This window comes from Microcebus murinus, chromosome 17 (genome assembly GCF_040939455.1).
Source record: "Microcebus murinus isolate Inina chromosome 17, M.murinus_Inina_mat1.0, whole genome shotgun sequence".
NCBI classification, from domain to species: domain Eukaryota; kingdom Metazoa; phylum Chordata; class Mammalia; order Primates; family Cheirogaleidae; genus Microcebus; species Microcebus murinus.
The window spans coordinates 5,167,955-5,192,372 of record NC_134120.1 but is presented as its reverse complement, the minus strand read 5'-3'; the positions used below and the strand labels follow the sequence as shown (position 1 = coordinate 5,192,372).

The 24,418-nt window shown below is 41.0% G+C and overlaps 1 protein-coding gene across 3 annotated transcripts in view; it reads right to left on the bottom strand.

Annotated features, from left to right (window-relative positions):
- NETO1 (neuropilin and tolloid like 1) overlaps positions 1–14,493 on the bottom strand; it is a 117,787-nt gene extending 103,294 nt beyond the window's left edge. Inside the window, exons 1-4 of one of the 3 annotated variants that reach the window (XM_012781223.2) lie at positions 13,716–14,493; positions 11,646–11,699; positions 11,270–11,407; positions 5,296–5,544 (exon numbers count right to left, since the gene is read on the bottom strand). In XM_012781223.2, coding sequence (XP_012636677.1) covers positions 5,296–5,544; positions 11,270–11,407; positions 11,646–11,699; positions 13,716–13,743 — 469 coding nt within the window. In that variant the 5' untranslated portion in view covers positions 13,744–14,493. The remainder of the gene's footprint in view (positions 1–5,295; positions 5,545–11,269; positions 11,408–11,645; positions 11,700–13,715) is intronic. The other 2 variants (XM_012781220.2, XM_012781219.2) reach the window with 2 other exon arrangements.
- Between the last annotated feature and the right edge of the window lie 9,925 nt (positions 14,494–24,418).

The window sequence follows — 24,418 nt, the reverse complement described above, 5'->3', positions numbered from 1 at the left end:
TTGAGTTAACAGTGTAAATATAATAGTTAAAAAGACAACACATACTGACCTAAATTTGTTCAATCTTTTATTTCCATGTGAAAAATATAATCAAAGTCCTTTGAATCTTAGCCTTTAAAAGTTTCTATTCTCTTATTTTGGTGTAAAATGCAAACTAAACTTAAGTTGCTGAAATAACGATAATTTTTTTTTTCTTATTGGAACTCTGATTATCTGGCTAAAAAAATTTAGGAAGTTTTAAAATGGTTGATACTGACATAGGCATTCATATTTCTGATAAAAATAAGAAAAACATTGCACTGAGTAATTAAAATAACATTAAATCCACAAGGATATCTTACCTTAATAATATATTTCATTTATTTATGCATAGAAAGTTTTTAAAGCAGCTGAATTTAAATCACTGCACTGTCATGTGTTGTTTCTTTTGCCTTTGAAGTGAATCAGCATGGAACTTGAGAGGAGGCTAGGAATTGGTCAGAAAGTCCCTAAAATATTTTTATCTCCTCAGACGAAAGGTACTATTTATGTACAAAGTATCATAATAATTTCACCATATTTAACAACTCCACTCACTTCAGTGCCAATGCCTAACTCAACCTCCTCACCTATTTGGTATTTTGAGGTATATTCCTTAAGTTAAACATCTCCAGTACATTGTGTGTACTTCACTTCATAAAACTAGTACAGAAAAAAAAATATACTCAAAAGAGGAAGATTCCATAAATGTCTCATTCTGTTTCTATAAATGGCAGAAAATCTCTCCATTAGGAAATAAAGGACAAGGCTAACAAAAGATATCTGTTACTAAAGAGATTGGAAGGTTTGCCTTCTCCAGGAATGGAACATCCTGAATGTTTTCTTTCTTAATACTGAATATAAAATCCCTGGGTAAGGCCATGGTACTGAGGAGTACAGTAGATAACTGTGACGTGTCTCTTCTTCTATTTCCAAGTGCAAAGAAAATTGAGGGAGGAAGGCAGCTGGCTGCAGGGAAATGTTGTACTCTGCTCAAAAAGCATTCTTAGTTTGAGTGGAAAAATTTGTGAAACATGGAAAAATGATATTCCCTTTTCTAAAAAATTCACTAAAATTCTCAACTGTGGTATTTATTTTTTATATCTTATTTACTTACTTGTGTAATACCAAAAATACAGTATCCATTTCAAAAATTAAAGCATCACCAATGAAGTTGAGTCAGTTTTTACCCTATCTTCTTCCCCTTGGCCCCTGCAATCCCCATTCTCCTCCTCTGCCACCCGTTATCCAGGGTGCTGAGGAATGCTACTCTGATGAGCCTGGTGTTCGTGATATTCCAGGATTGTTCAAATCACTTGTATCACAACATACTTTCTGATTATTTGCTTTTCTATAATAAATTTGGTTAAATCATTTCAAAGAAAAATATCCTTTTAACTGGGAAAATCATATAATTCTATTGCAGTGAATACTTTCATATGTTTCTGTATGTTTTCTTATTGAATTGCCTGTTATCAAATTTTTCCATCATGTAATTTTTGGCATTGTCAGTGATTCTGCACTCATCTCTCTTCTGGGAAGTGGGAGAGTGTGTGGGAGAGGAGACTTCTTAGCACAGGAAGAAGAGAGCTTGTCACTACAGGCGTCATCCCTGAGCTGGCACCAGAGCTCTAGGTCCCATATCCTTTCTGTCAGTGTCACTTATGCCCTTAGCAGACCCCAGAAATCGAACCGGTTGATTTCTCCCTGACTACTGCTCAATCTCAAAATCCTTTTTGTGCATGCCAGACTATAATCCTAGGTGATTCATCACTGCATTGTGGATGTGGGCAAAGCCACAGCATCTAAAAATATCTGTCAGTGAACTAAAAACCAAGGGATCATCGGAATATGTCAGGAGAAAGAGAAGAGCCTCCCGTAAGCGAGTTTCCGAGGGATCTTCTCTATCTCTGCCCTCCTTCTCGCCATGGCCACGCATGACCTCCGGTTGGCTGGTTTCCATATATCACCGGGAATTCGGAAGCATAACTCCCAGGAACAGCAAGAGCCAGGCCATTCTTTAAAGCGCAGTGGAAAAGAAAGTCAGGGACCCAGATACTAGGACACAGGAACAATTTTGTCGATAAAAGTCTACACAGTCAGTGTGCTGGTTAAGATGGGAACAGAAGCTTGGAGACTGGAACTAACCTATGGTAGTGTGAGATCTAAAGTTCCCTTGGAATAAACGGTCCATGTTGTGGAGATGGATCACTAGGTCTTAGCTTGATGATATGAAACATGCATGTTATATTGTTTCATATTTGGATTCCACACTCAATAAACAACTTTCTGATATAATATGCCTGCCCAGGTATGTTTGCTTACAGGAAAACCTGTGCTGTGTGATTCTAAGAATTCTTACTGAATAAGTGTGTGTCTGTATGTGTGTGTGTGTGTGTGTGTATATAATCTATATATGTATGTGTATTTATGTATGTGCATTGTGTATATATGTATCTTCAGTCTTGCTAGTTTGGCAAACATGATTCATTCCTAAGAGATGGGTATGCTCTCAATGTGTTGACATCAAGATTCTGAGACTATAAGATTAAATCTAGATTCCAGATTGTGGTAAATTCATAAAAATAATAAAGACCACCTGGCCTCTGCTGCTGCTATCTCTGCCTTGACATATTTTATGACTGTCATCATAAATAGCTATAACCCTCACCTGGAAGTCCAAGCCCAGCTAAATTAACTAACTTTCCTAAACTAAGGAAAAGTAAGATGCTATAGGTATGAATTTTGTGCATCTACTCCAAAAAATCAGGGGGAAAGGGGGTTAGAATTAAAAACAAAATCTATCTGGGACACTTGTTCTCTCAATTTCCTATACCATGTCTCCTTTTCTTTGAAAGAATGCATGATCAAATTAAAAAAATAATAGCTGTCAATGGTTGAAATCTTACAGGCACTCAAAAAGTCCATACATATGCACTGGTTGACTTAATCTTCAAAAAGTTCTGTGGTCAATATCATCCTTATTTTACAACTAAAAATATGGAGAGAGAGAAAGTTAAAAGCTACGCCCAAAGTTTACAGCATGCAAGGAAAAGAAGTCAGAACTGGAAGCCAGATCTGTTTCCAAAGCCAGTGCCCCTCCCAGCAGACCAGGTGTCTGAGATGACCTGTTAGGCAACCTTCGCCACCAATGTGTGTCTACTCAGGTAGCCTGGCAACTCCAGCAATGCTTGACAACATACATAATTAAGTTGACTTGAGAAACTCCTCCTCCCTCAGTTTCTCCAGGCCACCACTTGAATCATACCACCAAATAAAAATTAAGCCGAAACGACTATTTCAGCCTGGCTCCAGATTCCATAAATGCAGTCTAAATTATCACGAATCTTTTCCCACTTCCTACTTCAATAACTAATTGGCTTCCTCAGCCCCTTTATGGAATGAGTTGTACGTTGTTCTGCTGCTCAGACAGTGGCCTCAGGCCATATAATGCCAACTTTTGCTGTCATGGAAGTTTTACAAGTCTCCTCCTTGTGGTCCCGTTTGTTTGCTCATATGCCAAGTTTCCCTGCAGGCTTCACTCTAGTTGATCTAAGTGTAAACAGTAGCCTCGGCCCATTCTTAATTCATCCTAATTTCATGGAGCCATCTCCTCAAATGGGCTTCTGATTCGCTTGTCCCTTGAAACAAAACTTTCTACTTCTATAGATGAAGTATGGTGGCTCCAAATAAACAAAGAGCAATGAACAATGCCCAGGAAACAACAACAAAAAAGGACTTTCAAACCTAGATCAGACTGAGCAGCACTATCTGTCATCTCAAGTAGATCTAGACAAGTGGATAGCATTGCTTATGTTGATACAGTATGTTAGTCGACCCTACGATCTTCACGAAACCACGATTTTAAAGCCTAGACATTATTTTCATGATCACCAAATGCAGAATTAAAATACAATGTATAAAATCCTGGATCGTGCCATGTTCCACTGTCTCTAGCTTTAGATTATATTCAAAATTATCAGTTAAGAACAAATACAAGACATTTCCATTTACAACTCTAGCACTAATAATCTGTCAGGTAAAATAAGCTAACGCTTGTACTTTATTTTGGAGTATCTCAAATTAGTTTAGTCCTGGCACATGAAATATCCATGATTTCTGTGAGCGATCCAATATTACCAAAGCATGATTAAAATCACAATCCCTCGGTGATATTATAAAAACATTCCTAAAGCTTAAGATTAATGCATATGATCCAGTAAATATCTGATTAATTTAACACACACCATGTCATAATGAGAGTCATCATTAATATTCTGTTAATCATTTTTAACGTTTTAGTTTTTTAACTGAGCATCAAAGCCCCATTTAGATGTTACATCTGTAACACTCAATAGAAATTTCAATGAAATTTCACACATATTTCAAATTCTTATATTACATGTTATAACCTAAGTAAAAGAATACATACAGACCAAAAATAGGCATTTATATATAAATAGTGGGCTTTATGTAATTTGAATCATTTTTTCCATTTAAAGTAATGACTTCATCAAATCTCAAATTGATGAATATGAGGCATTTGCAGTTTAAAACTGTGATAACCAACTTTTACCGTGATGAATGGTAACTTCATAAAGTGAGCCAGTCAACATCACAGACCGGTTTTATTATTAGCAGGTTAAAAGCAAAATTGACATAGATGCATAATTTTATAATTGCACATAATGTCTGCAAGGCCTTGCAAATGAATATTTGGCTACTACAGGTCTCAGTTTTCCTTTCATCGAAACTCTTAGGAATTTGTATTTCTATAAAGAGATCAGACTACTTTGTAGTAGAATCTATTTGCTTTAAAAAATGATAATTTTCAGAACAAATGAACTTTTTATTCAACTTCTCCAAAGATCATTTTGACTGATATATTTTATAATACTGCAATTGCCTTTTCAAGTTTCCTGGGATCCAATGTATAATTAGTTTCCTCATTACAGACTATCTCTCAAATTGGACATTCAACATAATAGAAGTCCATTTAACTAACTATGTTACTGATAATCCTGGAGGCCTCTAAGTCCCTGCCCTTTACCTCTAGTGTAGGCCACATGTCAAGGAAAATAGGAAATTTTCCTTTCAGAATTCATGAAGTGAAAAGGGAGCATGTTGTAGGTTTGGTTTTAAATAGAACTTGAAAATTCTTTGAAAAGTTACAATGATGTCTTACAAAAGATTTCGTACCATAAAAATAGAAAACAGGAAGAAAAAGACACAGATTTAAAAAAAAAAAAAAAAGGCAAAGAAAAAGCCCTTACTTACCAGGTGTGAAATTGTATCGAGCTGAAAATCCCATAGATTCCAGCTCTCCATCAGCAAAAAATTTAATCCATAGAAATCTTCCACTGGATTTTATTACCGGTGGATTTTGTTGTCCACAGAAACGTCCAATTATTGGAGAAAAGCCAAAAGGTCCATCTCGAACTTCAATATGATCAAATTTGCACTCCCAAGATGGCTCAATAGAGTACTTTTCATCAAAGTAAAGTTCAATGCATTGTCTTGGGGCAGCTGTGAAAAAGAAAGACTTTTTTAGATTATGCCTGAAGGGCCTTTTCTTAAATCTTTAGGTTGACTTTTCCGATTTTATTTCAGATTCTATTTGTACGCCTATCAAACTTTGCAGATGATATGCATGGAAATACAAAGAAAGCATATGGTACTTGCTATTCTAAGGGATAACATTTTCATAAAAATGTCTAAGGGGTGAACCTTAAACCTGATGAAGTTGCACAAAATATTATTCTGATATAAAATAACCACTTTTATGTCTAACACAGAACTAACAAGTCACAATATGTTTGTGAAAAGCTGCCAGGTCAGGTTTAAAAGTTCAAGGGGCATTTTTCTGAGTCTTTCCTTATGTTTTACAGAATACCCAGGTTTAAGATCGGAAACCAGTTAAGAATTGTTCAGCATAGATATACAACTGCTCAAGGAGTCCCAGTCAGGTGCTTTGATTATCTCCAAGTGCATATCCAAGGATATTAAGAGCAATTTGTGGAGAATGAATATCTGATCACATCCCTCTCAGGTTTAAACCTCGGCAATGTACGTGACATATCTTATCCTTAAAGATATACTACTTCCAAGGTATTTCGCCTCACAGACAACCCAAGTTCAGACCACGTCAACAAGCCATGTTGTCTACGGCAGGATGCTCTTTCAAGCTTTTACGTACGTTCCTATACTTTTTAAGACTGGTCAAGTGTAGTACTGAGAAGGGGGAAAGGAGTAGAACAAGGAGTTTGACCTGTAACTGACTGGGAGCAAATTAACTAGCTGTGAACTCTATCTTTAGAAGAGCCCATATTTTCCCACTTTCATGAATACTGATACAAGTACAACTTAACCCTTTTTTATCCACTTCCTCTTTAAATCATTCATGAAAGATTAAAAAAAAACAAACATATCTTATTCACCTTCTTTTCTCAGCACTTAGTACTTGTCATTAAGAATTTCCCCCAAAAATATTTTTGAGCAAATTATAAATGAGTTTATTTGCATAGATGTCTTTATAGCTCTCTAAAGAATCCCAGACGAGCATTATGGGGCTAGCAACTCAATACACCATCACATGAATGCATTTGTTAATGTTCTTCCATTCTTCCCCTCTCATGTCCAAACCAGCCCAAAATTCTGGCACTCCAGACTTACATTTGGCCAGCTTACTCCAGAACGGCCATAACATTTGTTGAAATATCAACACACATTTATCCTAGTTAGTAAGCAGCTGTTGCCTAGAGCCCTCTGAGTGCTTCTCTGCTCTATGGCCCTCTTCAGGGACTGAGCCCCTCCAGACACTTGAAAGTTAAGAGTTAGCACAGCGGAGCCTGCTCCCCCACGTGACCAACAGCCATTCTTGAATGGTGGCCGCCCCTGTCTCACGGGTTATTAAATATATACTGAATATCGCCCTTGATGACTTAAAAACTGAACACTTGTATGCAGAGATGTCAAGAAAATTATGCAAAATTAAGATACATAGTGACTTGGAAATTAGAGACTTATAGAACAAAATATAACCTTGATGCTCTCTAAATGTAAAATGAAAGATCCATAGGTTAAAAGTCCATTCATGTTACAAGATTATTTTGCAGATTATTTTTTAATTTATAAAAATGTTTCTGACTCTTTTCACATCAAAAGGAGACTCTTTCAAGACCTGGCATACTCTTGTCCATTATTAAGATATATCGCAAAGGTCAACAAATATAGTATCCACAACAAATACAGTATCCACAATAATAGATTTGAGGGAGTTTCAATGAATTTTTTTAAATCTGCACATTTGAAAGTAGCCTAAGAAACTACCTGAAAAACTATATTTTCTGCCTAAAGTATGAATCTAAAAACAAAAGGAAAATGCTTAAAGAGCTGGACCCATGTGTGTATTTGCATTAAATACACCATTTGCATGCTTTATTTTCCGATAGCATATATCCCTGTTTGTCTCCTTTTCAATAAGTCAGCATCAAAATTTATGAGGAAACAAACCATTTCTGATTATGGGATAAATCCTTTTAGATATCAATAATGTATGTCTAGAGAAAGGTAAAGCAATGAGAACAGCCCCTGCTAATTTGCTTAGAAATCTCTCTATCATCTACTGACAGATGCCCACCCATTTCCTCTATTAGGAACTACACGGCTTTCTAACATGAATTCATTTATTCATAACCTTCATTTTCATTGTTGCTTACGTTCTGTCCAACATGGATGAACAAATCTTTCAATATTCCTTTGGGAGAAATGCTATCATTACAGCTTTTGACAGACTGTGTCATACGTGGACAATTCATTTTCCTTTGGTCCAACACGTTGAAGTTAATGACACCCACGCATCCACATAGGAACCCCACTAGCTGAATTTTAGCAGGTAGTGAAATAACTTTTTAAAAATATGCATGCCATATAGTTCTAGTTGTAGACAAAAAAAAAAAAAAAAGAAAGAAAAAAAAGAAAAAAGAATGATTAAGGCACATGTAAACCATTTGAAGCTATCTGGGTCCAGATCCCTAAAGTTACATTTTCTTTACTTTCAAATCTCTCAGCTCACAGCTGCCTTTCACATTAACACTTCCTCTAAGTTATCTTGGGTCTAAAACCGAGGCTCCTTTATGAGAGGTTTCATCTTCTGAGAATCCTTAGACACGTCAAGGAAGGAAGGAACTTTTACCTGAATAGTGCACATAGATACAGAATATGTCCTCCAATTTGGGGAAGTTTTTAGACCCCCTGAAACTCATAAATGGACTCCCCTTTTCATTTCTGAGAACTCACCTATATTCATCACCACACTCTATCATACCTCTAGAAACTTGACCAATTATTTATACCTCTTTCTCTTATATTTTAAATTTACTTTTTCCTACAATAATACAGTATCTGTTTAAGAGCTAAAAATATACAGTTTGCCCCATGAAAAGAAGAAAATACAGAAAGAGTGAAAGCAATTGCCTTTCTACCATGGGCTCCACCATCCGCCAAGCCCCTGCACCCACCAGCAGCCTCACTGCTCCCTGCACTGGGAACTGGCTTCACCCACCACGATGTCAGCAAGAGTGCTCATCCTAAAGTTACTAACAGGCTCTTAATTGCCTCATGTAACAGATGCATCTTGGTTTTTAACTTATTTTTCTTCGCTGTGAAAACTTTGACAGCAAACTTCTGCTTTTTGAAACTCCATCCACTGTAGTTGCTGTGGCAACTTCTACCTGATTCTCCTGCCCAACTCTCCGGCTCTCCTTCTCAGTCCCTTACTTTTCTCCTTACTCTCTTGCATGTTATTTTCCAGAAATCTAGTCTATGTCCTCTTTCATCTCAGTTTAGACCAAGTACACCCTGGCATCGCCATGGAGGGCTGTGGCAATACAATGATGCCTGAGGCTCCATCTAAGACCAATTAAATCAGAATTCCTGGGGACAGACCCAGGCATCTGTATTTTTTAAGAGTTGAAAACAGTGCTCCAAAATCTTTGGATAATTTTATTCATATTAACAATCTCTATGACACACACACACACACACACACACACACTCACACTCACATACAGATATTTTTTCAATGCAAATCTCTCTACCAAACTAAAGAGCCATATATCCAATCTCTTTATGAGACATCTCCATAAAAAAACAAAATTTAACACATTACATTTTCTTTTTCCACCTGCATTCCTTTACTGGTATGACAATTCCCTCTAACTAGTTACCAAATGAAGAGCCTTAGGATTCCCTGTTCTCTCATCTTCACCGGCAACCATTCATGAGTTTCTTAAATTCATCCCATTTCTGCCATTTGGTCCATCACTGGTGCTGCTTCTTTAGTTCAGGTTTTTACTGTGATTTACTTGACCGTTTGTAGTCATTTCTTAGGGTATGTTATTTTCCTTCAGTTACTCCCCCACCGAAATCTCACATTATTTTTCTACTCAAATTATTTCAATGGTTCCTCACTGTCCGTAACATAACATCCAGACCTGCATGAGGTGGACAGATAGAATGCCAGGTACTCCTTTTTCTAGGCACGTCTACCTCTTCAGCCTCCTCTCCTGTTCTCCTCAGACTATGAGGAAGCCCTAGAATCCTGTATGTAGATCCCAAGCCATACTGTATCTCTGAACTTGTGCACATGCTGTTCTAGGGAGGTGAGCACCTCTCCTTCCCTGTAGTCTCCTCTTTGCTCTCCTTGTTCCAACCACGCTGTGCTAATCTTGGGGCCCCTTTACATTGTTTACTGACACGGAAATGGTCCCTAGAACATATCGTACATCCCGCAAGGCAAGTATCAATTTCCTTTTCTATTACTCATAAGAGGAAGTAAAACTGCCAGACCTTAGTTTTATTCAGCGTTATCCTTTTAATATCAGAGCTTATCATTTTACCTTCTTATAGTGTGGTGTATTTTTGCTAAAAGTCAACTTCAGTACAAGGGGGGGAGAAAAGATACTTCACCCAAAAATCACAAAAAAAGTAAAAGAATAATTTATAAAGATTCTTATAATCAGTTAAACATAATGTCTGCTTCTTTGAAAGATCAATCAAATAGAGATGACCCTGATTTACAAGTAGATACAGAGCACACCTGCCTTTTCAATTAAGGCAGCTTTGTCTGTATACGTGTGTGTGTGTGTGTGTGTGTGTGTGTGTGTGTGTGTGTGGGTGTGTGTGTGTGTAGTGTTGGTGGAGCCTTTGCAAGTATTAGTCAATAAGGTGCTAAGATTTAAAATACTATAAGCTTCTGGCCAGGTACATTGGCTCATGCCTGCAATCCTAGCACTATGAGAGGTGGAGGCAGGAAGATTGCTTGAGATCAGGAGTTCAAGACCAGCTTGAGCAAGACCCTGTCTCTACTAAAAATAAAAAAAAAATCAGCCAGACAACTAAAAATAGAAAAAATTAGCTGGGCATGGTGGCACATGCCTGTAGTCCCAGCTACTTGGGAGGCTGAGGGAGGAGGATTGCTTGAGCCCAGGACTTTGAGGTTGCTGTGAGCTAGGCTGATGCCATGGCATTCTAGCCCAGGCAACAGAGCAAGACTCTGTCTAAAAAAAAAAAAAAAGATTTTCTACCATTAGATGAAATGTTTATATATTTTACAAAACTGTACTTTATACAGAGACGTCCACAAGGTCTCTTTTTCAGCACTGTTTATCCTTCAAGTTGGGAACAAATGATGAAACAAAGCACCATAATTTAGAATCCTGACTTTGACTTTAAAATATGATAATGTCACTTGGTAGCACAAGATAAGGTAACTGGCTTTCAGAATGATGTTCAGAAAATGTGATTTTAGATTCATCTTTGACATTAATGTGTTTTTTGTGCTTTATAATAGTAAAGAAAATAGTAACCGGTGTATAGGTCATTCTAATAATTGTTAAACTAAAAATACTAGTTTCTCAAACTGTTACATATTAGGTAATATTACACTAACTTTGAATCCACTCTCTTACTTTGGAACTCTCAATCAATTAAATCCACTGCAAAATAAACTCTGAAGTGGTTGTTTTGTATTTATTTTCCAGAATTTGCTTGTTCATAACCCATTACTAATAATTTCGATAATTAGGCTGATTCCAGACTTTACAGTTATTTGATTCACCCAGAGATGTTTATGTGCACAATCTCCAAAATCAATTTTGTAATGTATATATGCATATTGTCCATCCAAAGCATAGGGATGGCCAGGTTTTGGCATAGTGTTTCTCTCTAGCCCTGGCACTCTCTCACTTACCTTCTATGATGTAGATGCACTCCCGGTCAGGGGGGTACTTGCTGGGATAGTTGGGAGAGGTGAAGATCCCTCCCTCAGCATGTTTTGTCCAAGTTCCACACTGTACTGACTTCTGTGTTTCTGAGGTGGTTTGCTTTTCTGTAAAAGAAAAAGAAATTAAAGAGAGCCATCATCCAATTTTCTATAATACTAAAAATAGGACATTCTTTATAATATCCATTAGTAAATGAATTTCTAAATGTTGTCTTACTCAAAACCAATCAATTATACACACTACAAAAGATTCAGATATTCTGGAATATTAAGATTACGAAGAAAATAGAAAAATACAAAATAATTAGAGGTCTGCCACTAGCATTTTTCTAAAGAAACACACCTGTTCCTTTCTTGGTTGCCCCAGACAAATGGAGGATGATTAAACTTGCTACAACTGAAACAGAAAAGAAAAAATTAGAAAGAATATAACAATGATCAAATTCCATAGAAATATCACATAATTCAAAGATAAAATAGTATCAAAGTAGAATAATTTTATCATTGCTGTTATATGTTGGCACAGAACTTGCAAAAATCTCATTTAAAATATAGAAATCAGGAAAACCTGGGACTCCCTTCAGGAAGTAATACCAGTTAAGAATGGATGAAACCCAAACTCCTAAGGCAAATACATACTTCAAAACTAAGAGGCAACATGAGAATCTACCAATGCCACACACATTAGAAGGGGGTTTGGGGACCCACACTGCAGTTTCTAAACTACCCTTTGTGGATGGCTTTGCCAGCATCTCTAAAGGAAGAGAGGGAGGCAGCAGGTAGAGGAGGAAGGGAAAGTCAAATAAGGAGCCAGGGCTCCATGGTTGATCCTAACACATTGCCAGTGTGGTGGTATTTTAGAAAATAAATACTCAGGCAAATCCTACTGACTGTGGGGGAGGGGAAAAAAGAAAAAACAGATTAATGTGGATTATAGGCATTAACCGGCATTATTAAAAGGTTTCTTACAAAAATGTACTGAGCTACCAATAACCCCTCTCCTCGGCCCTTTCTAAGCTGTGGAATTAATCTATTTTAATCTTAATGTTGTTTTAATATTGTTATTCAGAAATGGATTATTATTTTGCCAAAGGTGATTTCTATAAACATTAGATTGGGTCAGTTTTTTCTTTTTTTTTCAGTATCAAAAGGAGACCTGATCTGTAGCTACACAGTAAATGTACAAGTCCATCATAACCTGAACTTCTGTTTCACTTCTGTATTCTCATTTTTACCAAGCCTAAAACTAAAAAAGTATATTAAAGTCATCCTGTCTTCATAATTTCTGATTTTTCCTCATCTATTTTATTTATTTGGTTGTCTAATTACATAAAGGATCTATGTTTTCATATTTCCACTTAAAATGAATTTGGGGGAAGGAGGGCATAATTCACAATTATTTCCTGAACTAAAGCTCGTTACAGAAGCTTATAAAACATTATTCTAAGGAAAGTATCTGGGTCTTGATAATAATATTTGAGAAATTATCAATTATATTACTTAATATTCTAGCCAGTCATCTGCTTTTTAGATGGAAATATTGGTTGTTGTTATTGTCTGTGAGTGTTTAAATAGAAAAAAATAAATCATTTTAACTTGCCATGACTCTACTCTCTCTCTCTCTCACTCCACACACAGGTATACATCCATCAGTATCAGGTTGTATATTTGGTGTTTTTTTTCACTCTGCTTTTCCCGTTTTGATGAAATCACATTATGGAACATGTCCTGTGTTTAACTCATCAGTAAAGCCGGGTCTTTGAACTGCGTGGCACAGGATTAACACTTCCATCCTTGCTTTATAGCGTTAAATTTCCACCTCCTATTTTCTTACATTGCCTTTTGCTAGATGACTTTTGACGCTATTTGCCTCTCATTCCTTCCCGCTTCGACACTCCCCGTTACCACGGATCTATAAAGCAGCATCAGAGGGTCTCCCGGGCAGAACCGAGCTGGGGGCGACCCTTGCGCTTCGCTGCTCCAGCACTGGGTTCGAGTGCAGCCTGAACTACCTACTGGATGGGGATATGGGCTCGCTTAGCCCCAGAAAAGCGGATTATCTCTCCTCGTCCCACAAAGTACCAGCCCCGCTTTTCCGTCTCTTTGCATCTGCGCCCTTGCCGGGGCCCCCAGCCTCCCGCACGTGCCCATCCCCTAGCGGCTCGCCGTTCTCTGCCCCAGGCAGGTGCCAGCCCCGCAGACCCTAGCACGGAGCTGGGGACCGACTGCGCCGCCCCCACGCCCGGGTCTATTTTGCTGCAATACAGAAAGTTTACACGTGCCCCACGACTCGCGGGGACTGCGGGGTCCGGCCGGAGCGCGGTGGCTGGCGCGAGGCTTTTCCCCCCGCGCGTCTGGCCGCGAGGGAGGGGACGGAGGGCCGGCCCCGCGCGGCGGCGGGAACGGTACTCACTGTGGAACAAACTGCGTCCATGGATCATGTCTGTGCGTTACACCAGAGGCTCCGAGCTCCACTAATTCCATTTAGAGACGGGAGGGCTTCCAGTGGTGGGGGACGGGATGGAATCGGGAGATGTTAAAGAATGCAAACCAAGAACAACATAGAGCGGGGACAGAGAGAGGAGGGGGAGGAGAGCGAGGGGCGAGTCCACCCCGCAGCCAGACCCGACCCGGCCGGTCCTCCGCGCCCGCGGGCTCTGGCGCTCGCCCGCCCTGTCACCGCCGCGCAGCCAGCATCCCCACCATGACGCTCGCATCACACCCGGGCGCCGGCCGCCACCATCAGCACGGCCGCGGCGGCTCCCTCCTCCCTTGCATCACCGCCGCCGCCGCAGCTGGCAGCAGGACGCGGCGGGCGGGCGGGCGGCGGGCGGCGCGCGGGCGGCGGCGGGCGCGGGGCGAGCCCCGGGGCGCCCCGGGCCGGGGCCGGGGCCGGGGCCGGGGCCGGGCGGCGGGCGGAGCGAGGCGGGGGCCAGTCCAGACCGACGGCAGCGACGGAGCGGGCGGCGGCTGGGGCTCGCTCAGTCCCCGGTCTCATAAACGACGAGCGGCAGGTCGGAGCCGCCTCTCCGCGAGGGTGTCCAGCAGCAGCCCTCCTCTCGCCAGCCCTTGGGGACCTCCCGCTGAGGCATGGAAGGCAGGAGGAAGGGGTCCGTCATCGGCTCGCCAGGCGCCGCGCCACCCCTGCGATCTTGCGGAGAGAGGAGCGGGTGGGTGGGCGTCTGGGAGGAGGGCTGGAGGGTGGCGGCGGGGAACGCGGGTGGCTCGGGGGGCGGGGAAGGGAGGGAGGCGGAAGGAGCAGGAAGATGGCAGAGTTACCAAGTGGGCGCCTTAGTCATGGCCTTAGCGGCGCGACCCTCCTGGAAGCCCCGAGCAGGGGAGGACTCGCGCAGCTCCGCGCGGCCGGCGGCCCCGGGGCTGGAGCGCGGCGGAATGGGGCGGCGGCAAGGACATCACACCCGCTCGGGTCCTGGGGGGAGCGGAGGGGGAGGGGGTGAGGACCGGGCCGGGATCAGTCACTCGGCCAGCCCCGGGCTCAGGGGCGAGGATGGAGCAGGCGAATCCGGAGCTGGATCTTGGTGCCGGATAAAAGGCGGGGAAGGGGGAGGGGCCGTCTTGTGAAAATCCCTTTTGGGGTTTGGTTTTTCACTTTTTAAGGGTTAGAGCTAGCGAGCCAGCTGCCTCCCACCCCTATAGTCCAAGTCTAAAGCAAGTGAGCGCTTTCTCGCCCTCTGTCCCCTCCGGGATGGAGGCTTTACCCTGCGCTCCAGCCTGCCTGGGAGTCGAGGCAGGGCGCGCGCCGGAGGAAAAGGCAGCGGTAAAAGTTTCGCGGTTAACCGCGGGGCCGGATGCAGAGGTCGCCACCACCAAATTGCTCCTGCCAAGACGCGGGCTTCTTCCACTCCTATCCCCCCCCTAAGGTATTTAAAACCGCTCCAAGGCATTCACGGACCACCCCCCAGCCCACCCCAACATCCACGTCCACGCGCGCGCGCTAAACTAGGGGAGAGAGGAGTTGCTGGGGAAACGCCACCGGAAGAGCCCCAGCTTGTACAACGCGAATAACAGAATACGAAATAGCGGAAAACACGAGGCAGCGGCGCGCAGGGCCGGGGGCCGAGTGGCGAGTTCCTCCCGGGCGCTGCAGCGGCACCTCCTCCCCTCCCGGTTCTGTCCCGGCCTCCCGGCCTCTGCGGACTCTGCCCGCGCAGACCACGGCCGCGCCAGGCGGACCGCGGGCCACGCACAGGCCACCGCGCGGGTGGTCTGGGAACCTGGGGGGCTCCGCGGCTGACCCGGCGCCTCGGGCTCACAGCCGGGACCGGCGCTCTGCTTAGGGATGACGGCGGTGGAAAGGTGGGAAGAACTGAGGCAGGCAGACAGCGGCCACACGCTGTGGTCACGCCTGGGGGGGGGGGCTTCAAAAGGCCGAGGAGAGAGGAAAGGGCCCTGAGAGGAGACAGGAGAGCGCTGGGAGCTGGGGCGCCGCCGCCGCGCCTGGTTCCCTACCCAGCCTTCGCTTCCCGACACCTGCTGCTGCCGCTGCGGCACTGGGACGCCCGCCCACGTGGGGCTGTGGGCGCTCGCCGCGGTCCTGCCCACATTGTCCCCAGCACGGAGGGTGAGAGAGGGTGGCGATCTCCTGGCACTAAGTTTGGGGTGAGGGACAATGAGATGGCCGGGAGGGGGTCCCCAAGACCCAGACCCGGACGCAACCTCCAAGACTCCTTCCACCAAGCTTTTGGTTCCTAGTTTTCCATGTAGCTGCAGGTCCTCGACGGTGCGGTAAAGTGGCCAAGCAGAGGGGTGGGGGGGGGTGCGCGCGTGTGTGCGCGCCTGTGTGTGCGCGCGCTCCTGTGTGTTGACCACCCATTTACTGAAAAGCTGGTAGGTGGGCAGGGAGGGAGTGGAGCGAGAGAGAGCTAGGAAATAGGAAGAGCAAGGGAGAGCGCACCACAGGGCTTGGGGGGAGGATGGAGAGAGAGAGAGAGAGAGGAGAGAGAGAGAGAGAGAGAGAGAGAGAGAGAGAGAGAGAGAGAGAGAGAGAGAGAGAGAGAGAGAGAGAGAGAGAGACTGACAGTACGTCCTCAGAGCTCCAAGTCCTCCAGACCCAGAGGCCTGCGAGAGGAGCTACAACCTCGAGAAAAGGAAAAGGGCTGAGCGGGCAGTCGGGATGGCTGGAGAGCGGGTGAGTATCTGCCCACCTACGTACTTGGAAAAAGATCTAGGGGAAAACATGCAGAAGATCGCGCGGAGGTCGGGTGGCCCGTGTGCCCATGTGCGGGGGTCTCCTGCCAGCGCTGGAGTTGGGGGTGGCGGTGGTGGGAGTGGAGTTGAGGAAGAAATTCTCCAACTGCAAAGAAGTAAAAGCGTCCAAAGAGTGGCGAGAACGGTTAACAGATGGATGAACAATGACAACAACGCCTGTAAAACGTTTACTTGGATCCGGGTCATCTGTAGAGAAGGTGGGGTTTCTATTAAAAAATGGCCAGGACGCGACTTGACAGTTGAATAATGGAATGTTTAAGATTGGATGGTAATTATTTTTCTATGCAAAATATGCCTTCTTCACGAAAATGACAAAATTCTTCAGTGAAAGTGGCAACATTTAAAATTGTTTTCAGGGTGGGGAGGGGTTGGGTAGTGGCTCTATCCTGTAATGCTAGCACTTTGGGAGGCTGAAGCAGGAGGATTGTTTGAGGCCAGAAGTTCGAGCCCAGCCTGAGCAAGAGTGAGACCCCATCGCTACCACAAATAGAAAAACTATCTAGCGTGGTGCCGCAGGCCTCTAGTCCCAGCTACTGGACAAGAGAGTGGGGCAAGAGGATCGCTTGAGCCCAGGAGTTTGAGGTTGCAGCGAGCTATGGTCACACCACTGCACTCTAGACAGGGCCACAGAGTGAGACCAGGTCTCTAAATATATAAATAAAATATTTTTTAGGAAAAAATAAGACATTTTTCAAACACAATTTGAAGGTAAAGAAAACTTGGTGTTATGCTAAATTCACTCATTCAAGTAACCTCTTCCCTCCTCTTTGCCCAGTTCGGAACACATTTTGTAACCCAGCACAGGAAGTGGCCACCTTGATACACAGGTAGTCCTTTTATCAGGAAATTTAGGAAGGGAAAAGCTCCTAACCTTTTGTCCATGTCTGCTTTTGAGGCCAAATTCTCATGAACAATGGCGTCTGATCTGGGCAATGCCTAGGGCTTAGGCTTTGAACTTCTGCTCAAACCTCAGTGTGGAGGGGCTGAGTGTGTGCACATCCTGGATGGGGACGTGCAACAGAGGCCTGCTCAAGTGCGCTGTTAACCAACCAACGGAGAGACTGAGCCAAGCCAAGTGCCCAGGCCCTGGCTTCTCTCTCTTCTTAATGCTCCCAGGTAGCAGGTGCACGCTTTTCCCAGAAGATTGTATTCATTTCCCCTTATACACATCTGCACATACTTTTAACCATCCACCACATCCTACTTACTTGACAAGCTGCCTTCTCATCTTTGGGTTACAGAATCACCATTGCTGAGTAATGCTACCTCTTGAATTGGGACCCACATTTTTTTTTTTTTTTTAGAAAAACCAACATGTGGAAAAAGTTCAGCTTCTCCAAGGGAAGGTTGTGCACACATATGGTGAAATTACAAAATGTGATGAATTTGAAAGGGACAGCTTATAAACTGATAGCTTCTTTGAGTTAAATGTGCTGCCCTGGAAGACAATGCTTTGCCACAGTTCCCCAAGTTTAGCGTTAAAATAGTGACTACTATAAAAGATAATGTAGAACTAAAGGCACTTGAATCCAATTAATGTGTCATTAATTTCTTTTTAGCTTGCATCTTCATAACAATTAAAGATAAGAAGGATTTCCAAAACCTTAAGAAGGGATTGGTGTAGGATACTTATTCTTCCAGTTCAAATGCCCATAGTATTTGCATACATACATGTACTTCTCTATATATTTGCATGCATACATGTAGTTCTCAATAAAGGTACAAGTCCACTAGGGCTGCCTCATTAATTCATAGCAGCACTGGCATCATCTTAAAAGTTGCCTATCACAAAAAGAAGTGATGTTATAAAAAATAACTAAAACAAAATAGTGCTTCTGACACATTTCATATTATTTTAACATTAATTTCTTAGATAACATTTTAACTTATTTACATAGTTGTGAGATATAAAGTTGTTTCTTCCATTTTATTAACTCAATATGTCATAATATTAGCTTATCAAAATATTAATAAATAACTTGCTGCCAAATATTGTAGTGTTTTTGAAAATTTTCTGCAATACTCTATGAAGCTTGTTTTAAACAATATTGATGAAGACATTTCTCTTCAACAATGCACAGGTGTATCCTAACAGAGTAGACAGTCTTCATAAAATACAAGACATGCCAAAATCTTTGATATCTCACATTTAAATCAAACAGGATATTTTATGATCACTACTAGGGAAAAATGAAAAATGGTTTTCTTAGAAGTACAAATACATGGTATTTTTAGATAGTATAAGAATATTAGCCTCTTGTGGGTAAGAACTTTCATAGCACTATTTTAGTCAAACAATTTAACCAGTACTTTCAGATACATAGTTATTGTCCATGTTGTTTCACATAAAGTAACAATTTTGCTCCAAGAACAATGTAATTACTTTCTCTATTTAAGGAAAAAAGGGATGAGGGGCATTAAAAATAATTCCACGATGCACCAATCTATGCAAAAATTTCAGAAAAAAATTATTTTGATTTTGATTGATATTTAATTGACAGTGGTTTATAAAAATGCTATCAAGATTTTTTATAATTGTTTGACTAATTTATAAGCTTAATATTCTATAAAACAACATAACCTAATGGGACATTTAGAAAGATATATCCCAAGATTGAAAGATGTGAAGGCCTACCACGGAGCTGCCTTTGTACTAAGTATCATACAGCAATGTCCATTCACTGATACTTTAGAGAAATAACAAGTTTCCATTCCTTGTTGAAAAAGGAATTTAATAATATTTGGAAAATATAAGTTAAGCTGAAGAGTAAATCTACATATTCCATGTCAAAATATCCGTTAATAAATGCAAACAGCAAAACATTACTTAAAATTGCTAAATCATATATATGCATGTTAATTATGGGTTGGATATACATTTTTATCTATAATTATATAAATAAATAGCATCACATAAGCTTAGTAGCATTGTCTATAGAAGACATATCACTTTATTATGATTTATTATAATGTGGATTTGGAAAATATTGAAAGCCGAGATTTGTATGTTGAAAATAATCCTGGAAGTTAAGACAGAACAAAAGTTATATCTGACTTGTGAAATATATTTTGAAGACAGTTAACAATATTTGGTGCTTGTGGAGTAATGTTGAAGTACATACTGAATGAAAATATTGCTTTGTTAAAAATAATAACAAAGTCATTTATCTATTCTTCCTTCTTTGATTGTCCATTCTCTCTTATACTTGATATGGTATAAGGAAATGTCCAAAAATGTTTTCGTTTACATTTGCAAGACAAGACGAGAAAAGAAATATAAAATAACTCTGTTCACAGTTTCAGGGAAGACCAAGTTACAATTTCAGAAGGCAGCAATGCAGCAAAGTATTTGCCAAGCACTTTGAGTTATGATAAATTTCAAAAACCAAGGAAAAATATCTTTCAATCTTTTTAGTAAATTATCATTTAAAATAATGGTCTCCAGGGGGGAGGTGGGCATGGGCAATATACGTAAACTTACCATTTGTACCCCCATAATATGCTGAAATAAAAAATAAAATAATAGTCTCCAAAATAATTTTCTAATTGATATATATATATACATAATTAATTTCTCAATAGATTTCTGTAGGAAGTAAAGTGTTTATTATAGTTATTATGGGACTGTCTACAATTCATGACTTCTGTCATAATTGCATTTCCTCCTAAAATGATGTTTTGAAATCAAGTGAAAAGAAAGAAAAGGTTGTTGAAATTGACAGAAACAATAAAATTCCAGGGGGAGCTCTGAAGGCTGCCTCAGCAGAGTCCTCTGAGCAAGGTGGACGTTTGTCAAAGGAACTGACAGGCACGTAAAGGGAAAAACATCGCTACATATACATATGATACAAATTTGAAATTTTTATTTTAAAAAGAAGTTTATTTCTAGATTTTGCCTGGAGATTGTGGGGTGGGAGACATGCTTTGGTATTTATGAGAACTAGATGCTATCACCAGGTCAGGTTATAAGAACTGAGTTAATACCTGAGTCAAAATCAGAGAGAACTAAGTTAAATGCTGTTAATGTATAAATGGAAAGCACAGCAGAGTTCTTTTGAACCAAAGGTTATACACTGATGCTTTGGAGCAGGGGTCCTCAAACTATGGCCCGCGGGCCACACATGTGGCCCGCCTAGGACATTTATCTGGCCGGCCCAGTGTTTTTGCCACTGCTGGCTGTCCTGCTTAGCAGCCGACTTACTCTTCCCTGGCCTACAGTGTGCATATGTGGAATGTGACCCGCACTCTCCAACGGCCCTCCCACGGTCTGAGGGACAGTGAACTGGCCCCCTGTTTAAAAAGTTTGAGGACCCCTGCTTTGGAGTAATGTGATTTATTTTGCCTAGTTGTGGATCATTGCTTCTTCCCTTAAAAATCCCTATTGGCCCCCAACTGACCAACTTCCCTGAATATCAGTGGTCTTTTAAATCAGAACAAGTAATTGATAAGTCACCACAATCTCCACCATCCTCAGCCACTCCTTGAAGCTGTGTAGGAACTATCCATACCACTTTACCATTTCATTTGCAGTAGCATGCAGTTTTACACCTCCATCAACCTTTTCCATCTCCATCAACATGTTTATGACACCAGTTTTCACTATTTAGAACCTAGTTATGATTTGTTAGAGCTTATATGCCTGACCTCTATATGCATTCCAGCTAGCAATGCTTGGTCTTATCCTCTCATTTTAAAAGTGAAGAAAATGGGGCCAAAAGGAGTGCAGTGATTTCCACAATGTCATTTTATTTATAACATCATAGCTCACTTAGAAAACCAAATCTAAACAAACAAACAAAAAAGGCAAAAAACCTTGCTATGCATTTTGGATTGTTTCACCTGAATTCAAAGGTAAGCTCTAATATTTTCTGCACTTTGACATCTGCTCACTTCTAGCTGGAGCGTGCATGCCTCCAGAGCCACTGCCTAATGTAACGCGTGTCTATTAGAGTTACCAGGGGAAAAAAAAATAAAGAAAGAAAAGAAAAGTCCAAAGGGCAATTATAGAAAAAAAAACGAGAAGTTTATTGTAGGGAACAGTACAGAGATCAGAAATTCCTTGGTGCACAGAAGGTAAAAATTGGGGGTGGCAGAGATTATCAGGTCATTGTAAAATTTTACGGGGATCACATATGTGTATAGACACACACATGCAACATAAGGAGAGATCAGGTGGGTAGACAGGAAATATAATATGCAAGCTAAACAATAATAATTTTACCTTCTAGAAAAAAATAACAATTCCTTAATAAGATTTTTACAGTATTTGAATGTGATATGTAGAAATTAAGAACACTGGAGTCAAGAACATTTTGTTTTGTCTGGGCACAGTGGCTCATGCCTGTAATCCCAGCACTTTGGGAAGCCAAGGCAGGAGGATTGCTTGAGCCAGGAGTTCGAGACCAGCCTGGGCAACATAGCAAGACCTCATCTCTATAAAAAATAAAACAAAATGCGTTGGTGATGTGTACCTGAAGTCCTATCAACTCTGGAGGTTAAGGCAGAAGGATCCCTAAGTCCAGGAACTTGAGGCTACAGTGAGCTATGATCATGCTACTGCACTCCAGCCTGGGGAACAGAGTGAGACTCTGTCTCCAAATTAAAACAAAACAGAACAAAACAGCACACTACTTAAACTCTCTTAGCTTATGTGCTCTCATCTGTAAGACAGGAATAACACATAAAGATGTCAAATAACTAAATGAAAAGACATAAAGTACTTAGCGCTGTTTCTAGCATATATAAATAAAAATTTGCTATTTTTATTAACACAATGATCAGAACTACTTAATTCTGTGAATAGCATATGAAAGCAATTCCATAAAAGCCGAGTAGTAGGATAATATCCACGCGTATACTTGTAGCTACAGAAGTGCCTGTACCTACGTTAATGTTAATACTTACTGTGTCATCGAGGCACCTGAATTTTGTGGTTGAATATAAAAATGCTGGTAGACACCTAAATCAAGAAAGTTTGGCACACAACACAGCCAAGCTCAATAGCTAATACAAATTATGTGAAAAACGGCTTAGGAAAGAGCAGAGGTTTGTGCCCTGGGTGGAGAAAACTGGAGAGGGCTAGCAGGTGTGAATCAGGGTTTTCCGGGGGAAAGCTTTGTGTAACGCCACCTCAGAGTGAGAGCAGGATAACATAATGACAAAAAAGGAATATTTCAAGTTAATACTAACATAATTATAGAACATCATGAGACCTCAAACCAAAATCGCGTATACAGGACTAAACAGAATATTTTGAAGAAAAAATACACAGCTAGAACCACAATAATAACATTTAATAAAATCAAAGAGAGAAAATTTGAAAGGATGATGAAGAAAATTAAAAATAACAGTATCAGCATAAAACACAGGTGACCTCAGAAAAGAAGAATTAGATTAACAACAATCTTTGGAAAAGTAAACCCAGGGCACACAGTCATCAATGAAGCTACATCAGAGTGTTAAAGGAAAGTTTTTTGAACTTAAAATGTATATGCATGTAAACTGTCACTTAAATTGAAGAGTATAGAGAAAGATATTTTCAGCATATCCAACTTTAAAGAATGATTAGATGACATATTATAGCAAGAAGAATGATGACTTGAGGATTTTGCAATATGGAAGTAAAGGTGAGTAAAGGTCTTATGAAAATTCATTGTTGTCTGAAGTTTGGTAATCACTATAAGAATAAAACTGAAAGTAAAATGTTACCTAAGTAAACTTCAAACCATCCAATGGAAGATAACAGTAAAAAAAAATCCCAAATAATAAAGCGTGAAAACAAAATAAAATAAAAATAAAAGCATGCTACCAGAAAGCATAAAAATGACAACGAAAATAATCCTAACAAGAGAATTTGCAATTTTCAATAAAAAACAAACAAACAAAAAATACTAGGTACAGTACAGTAAACTGAAAGAAAAAAAAAGGAAAGAAACAAATAACAAAGAAAATGCTAAAAATCAATGCAACAGAGCACAAGAATCTGAGTATTTATTTGTTTCGTTTTGTTTCTCTAGAGAAAGGCAGTTGGTACCCAAAGTCTTCCCAGGATGCACATCCTTAGGATGGAATTCTGGCTTTGGATCACTCACTGACTATATATAACACATACTCCATTGATGGGGATTGCTGTAACAGTGATGCCCCTGGCATGCTATTAATATCACATCACAATTGCTAAGGCTTTTGCCTGTGGAAATTGGGATAGAAAACAGAACAGGCTGTCCCGGTGTATGTCTTTTCACCAGTGTTTCTGTATTAAAGTCCAACTCTGGTAGGGAAGAAGTGGGACGTTCAGGCTTGTGCTGGAGGTTTCGTGATGTCTGTGCTTGAGAACGTTGAACGCTCAGATTTTTATGAATCTTTTGGGTCAGCACAAGTGCCCCATCTACACTTGCTAGAGAAACAGCAGCCTCCACTTGTCTCAATCCCTGTAATTTCTTACCCTACAGTAAATACCATGGAGGATAACATGTATGCCCTCCTCAAGATCTGACCTCACCACACTTCACCGATTCTAAACCAATTACCAGGTTCCAGTTTCAGCATGGCTTCACTGGAGAAATCCTGTCCCTGTATAGTGAAAAAGGAGATTATTAGCACAACTTTAGAATGGATCTCGAGGGTTCTATATACCTGCAAATACGAGCATCACCAGCTGATTCACTGTGAGCCATTATTTTCTTGAAATTTCAAGGAGACGGTCTAGTAGTTTCATAGTAGTTTATTGTTAGTGCTTACTTCAGGTGCCTTTGCCAAGTTAAAGTCTGAGTCACAAGCAAGTTCTCTTCCCCCGTGTCAAAACTCGCTTATTCATATTGTCCACACCACCCCTCTATCCCAGCCTGGCACCTGCTAATTGCTTCCAAGGTCCTCCTTTACTTTCAA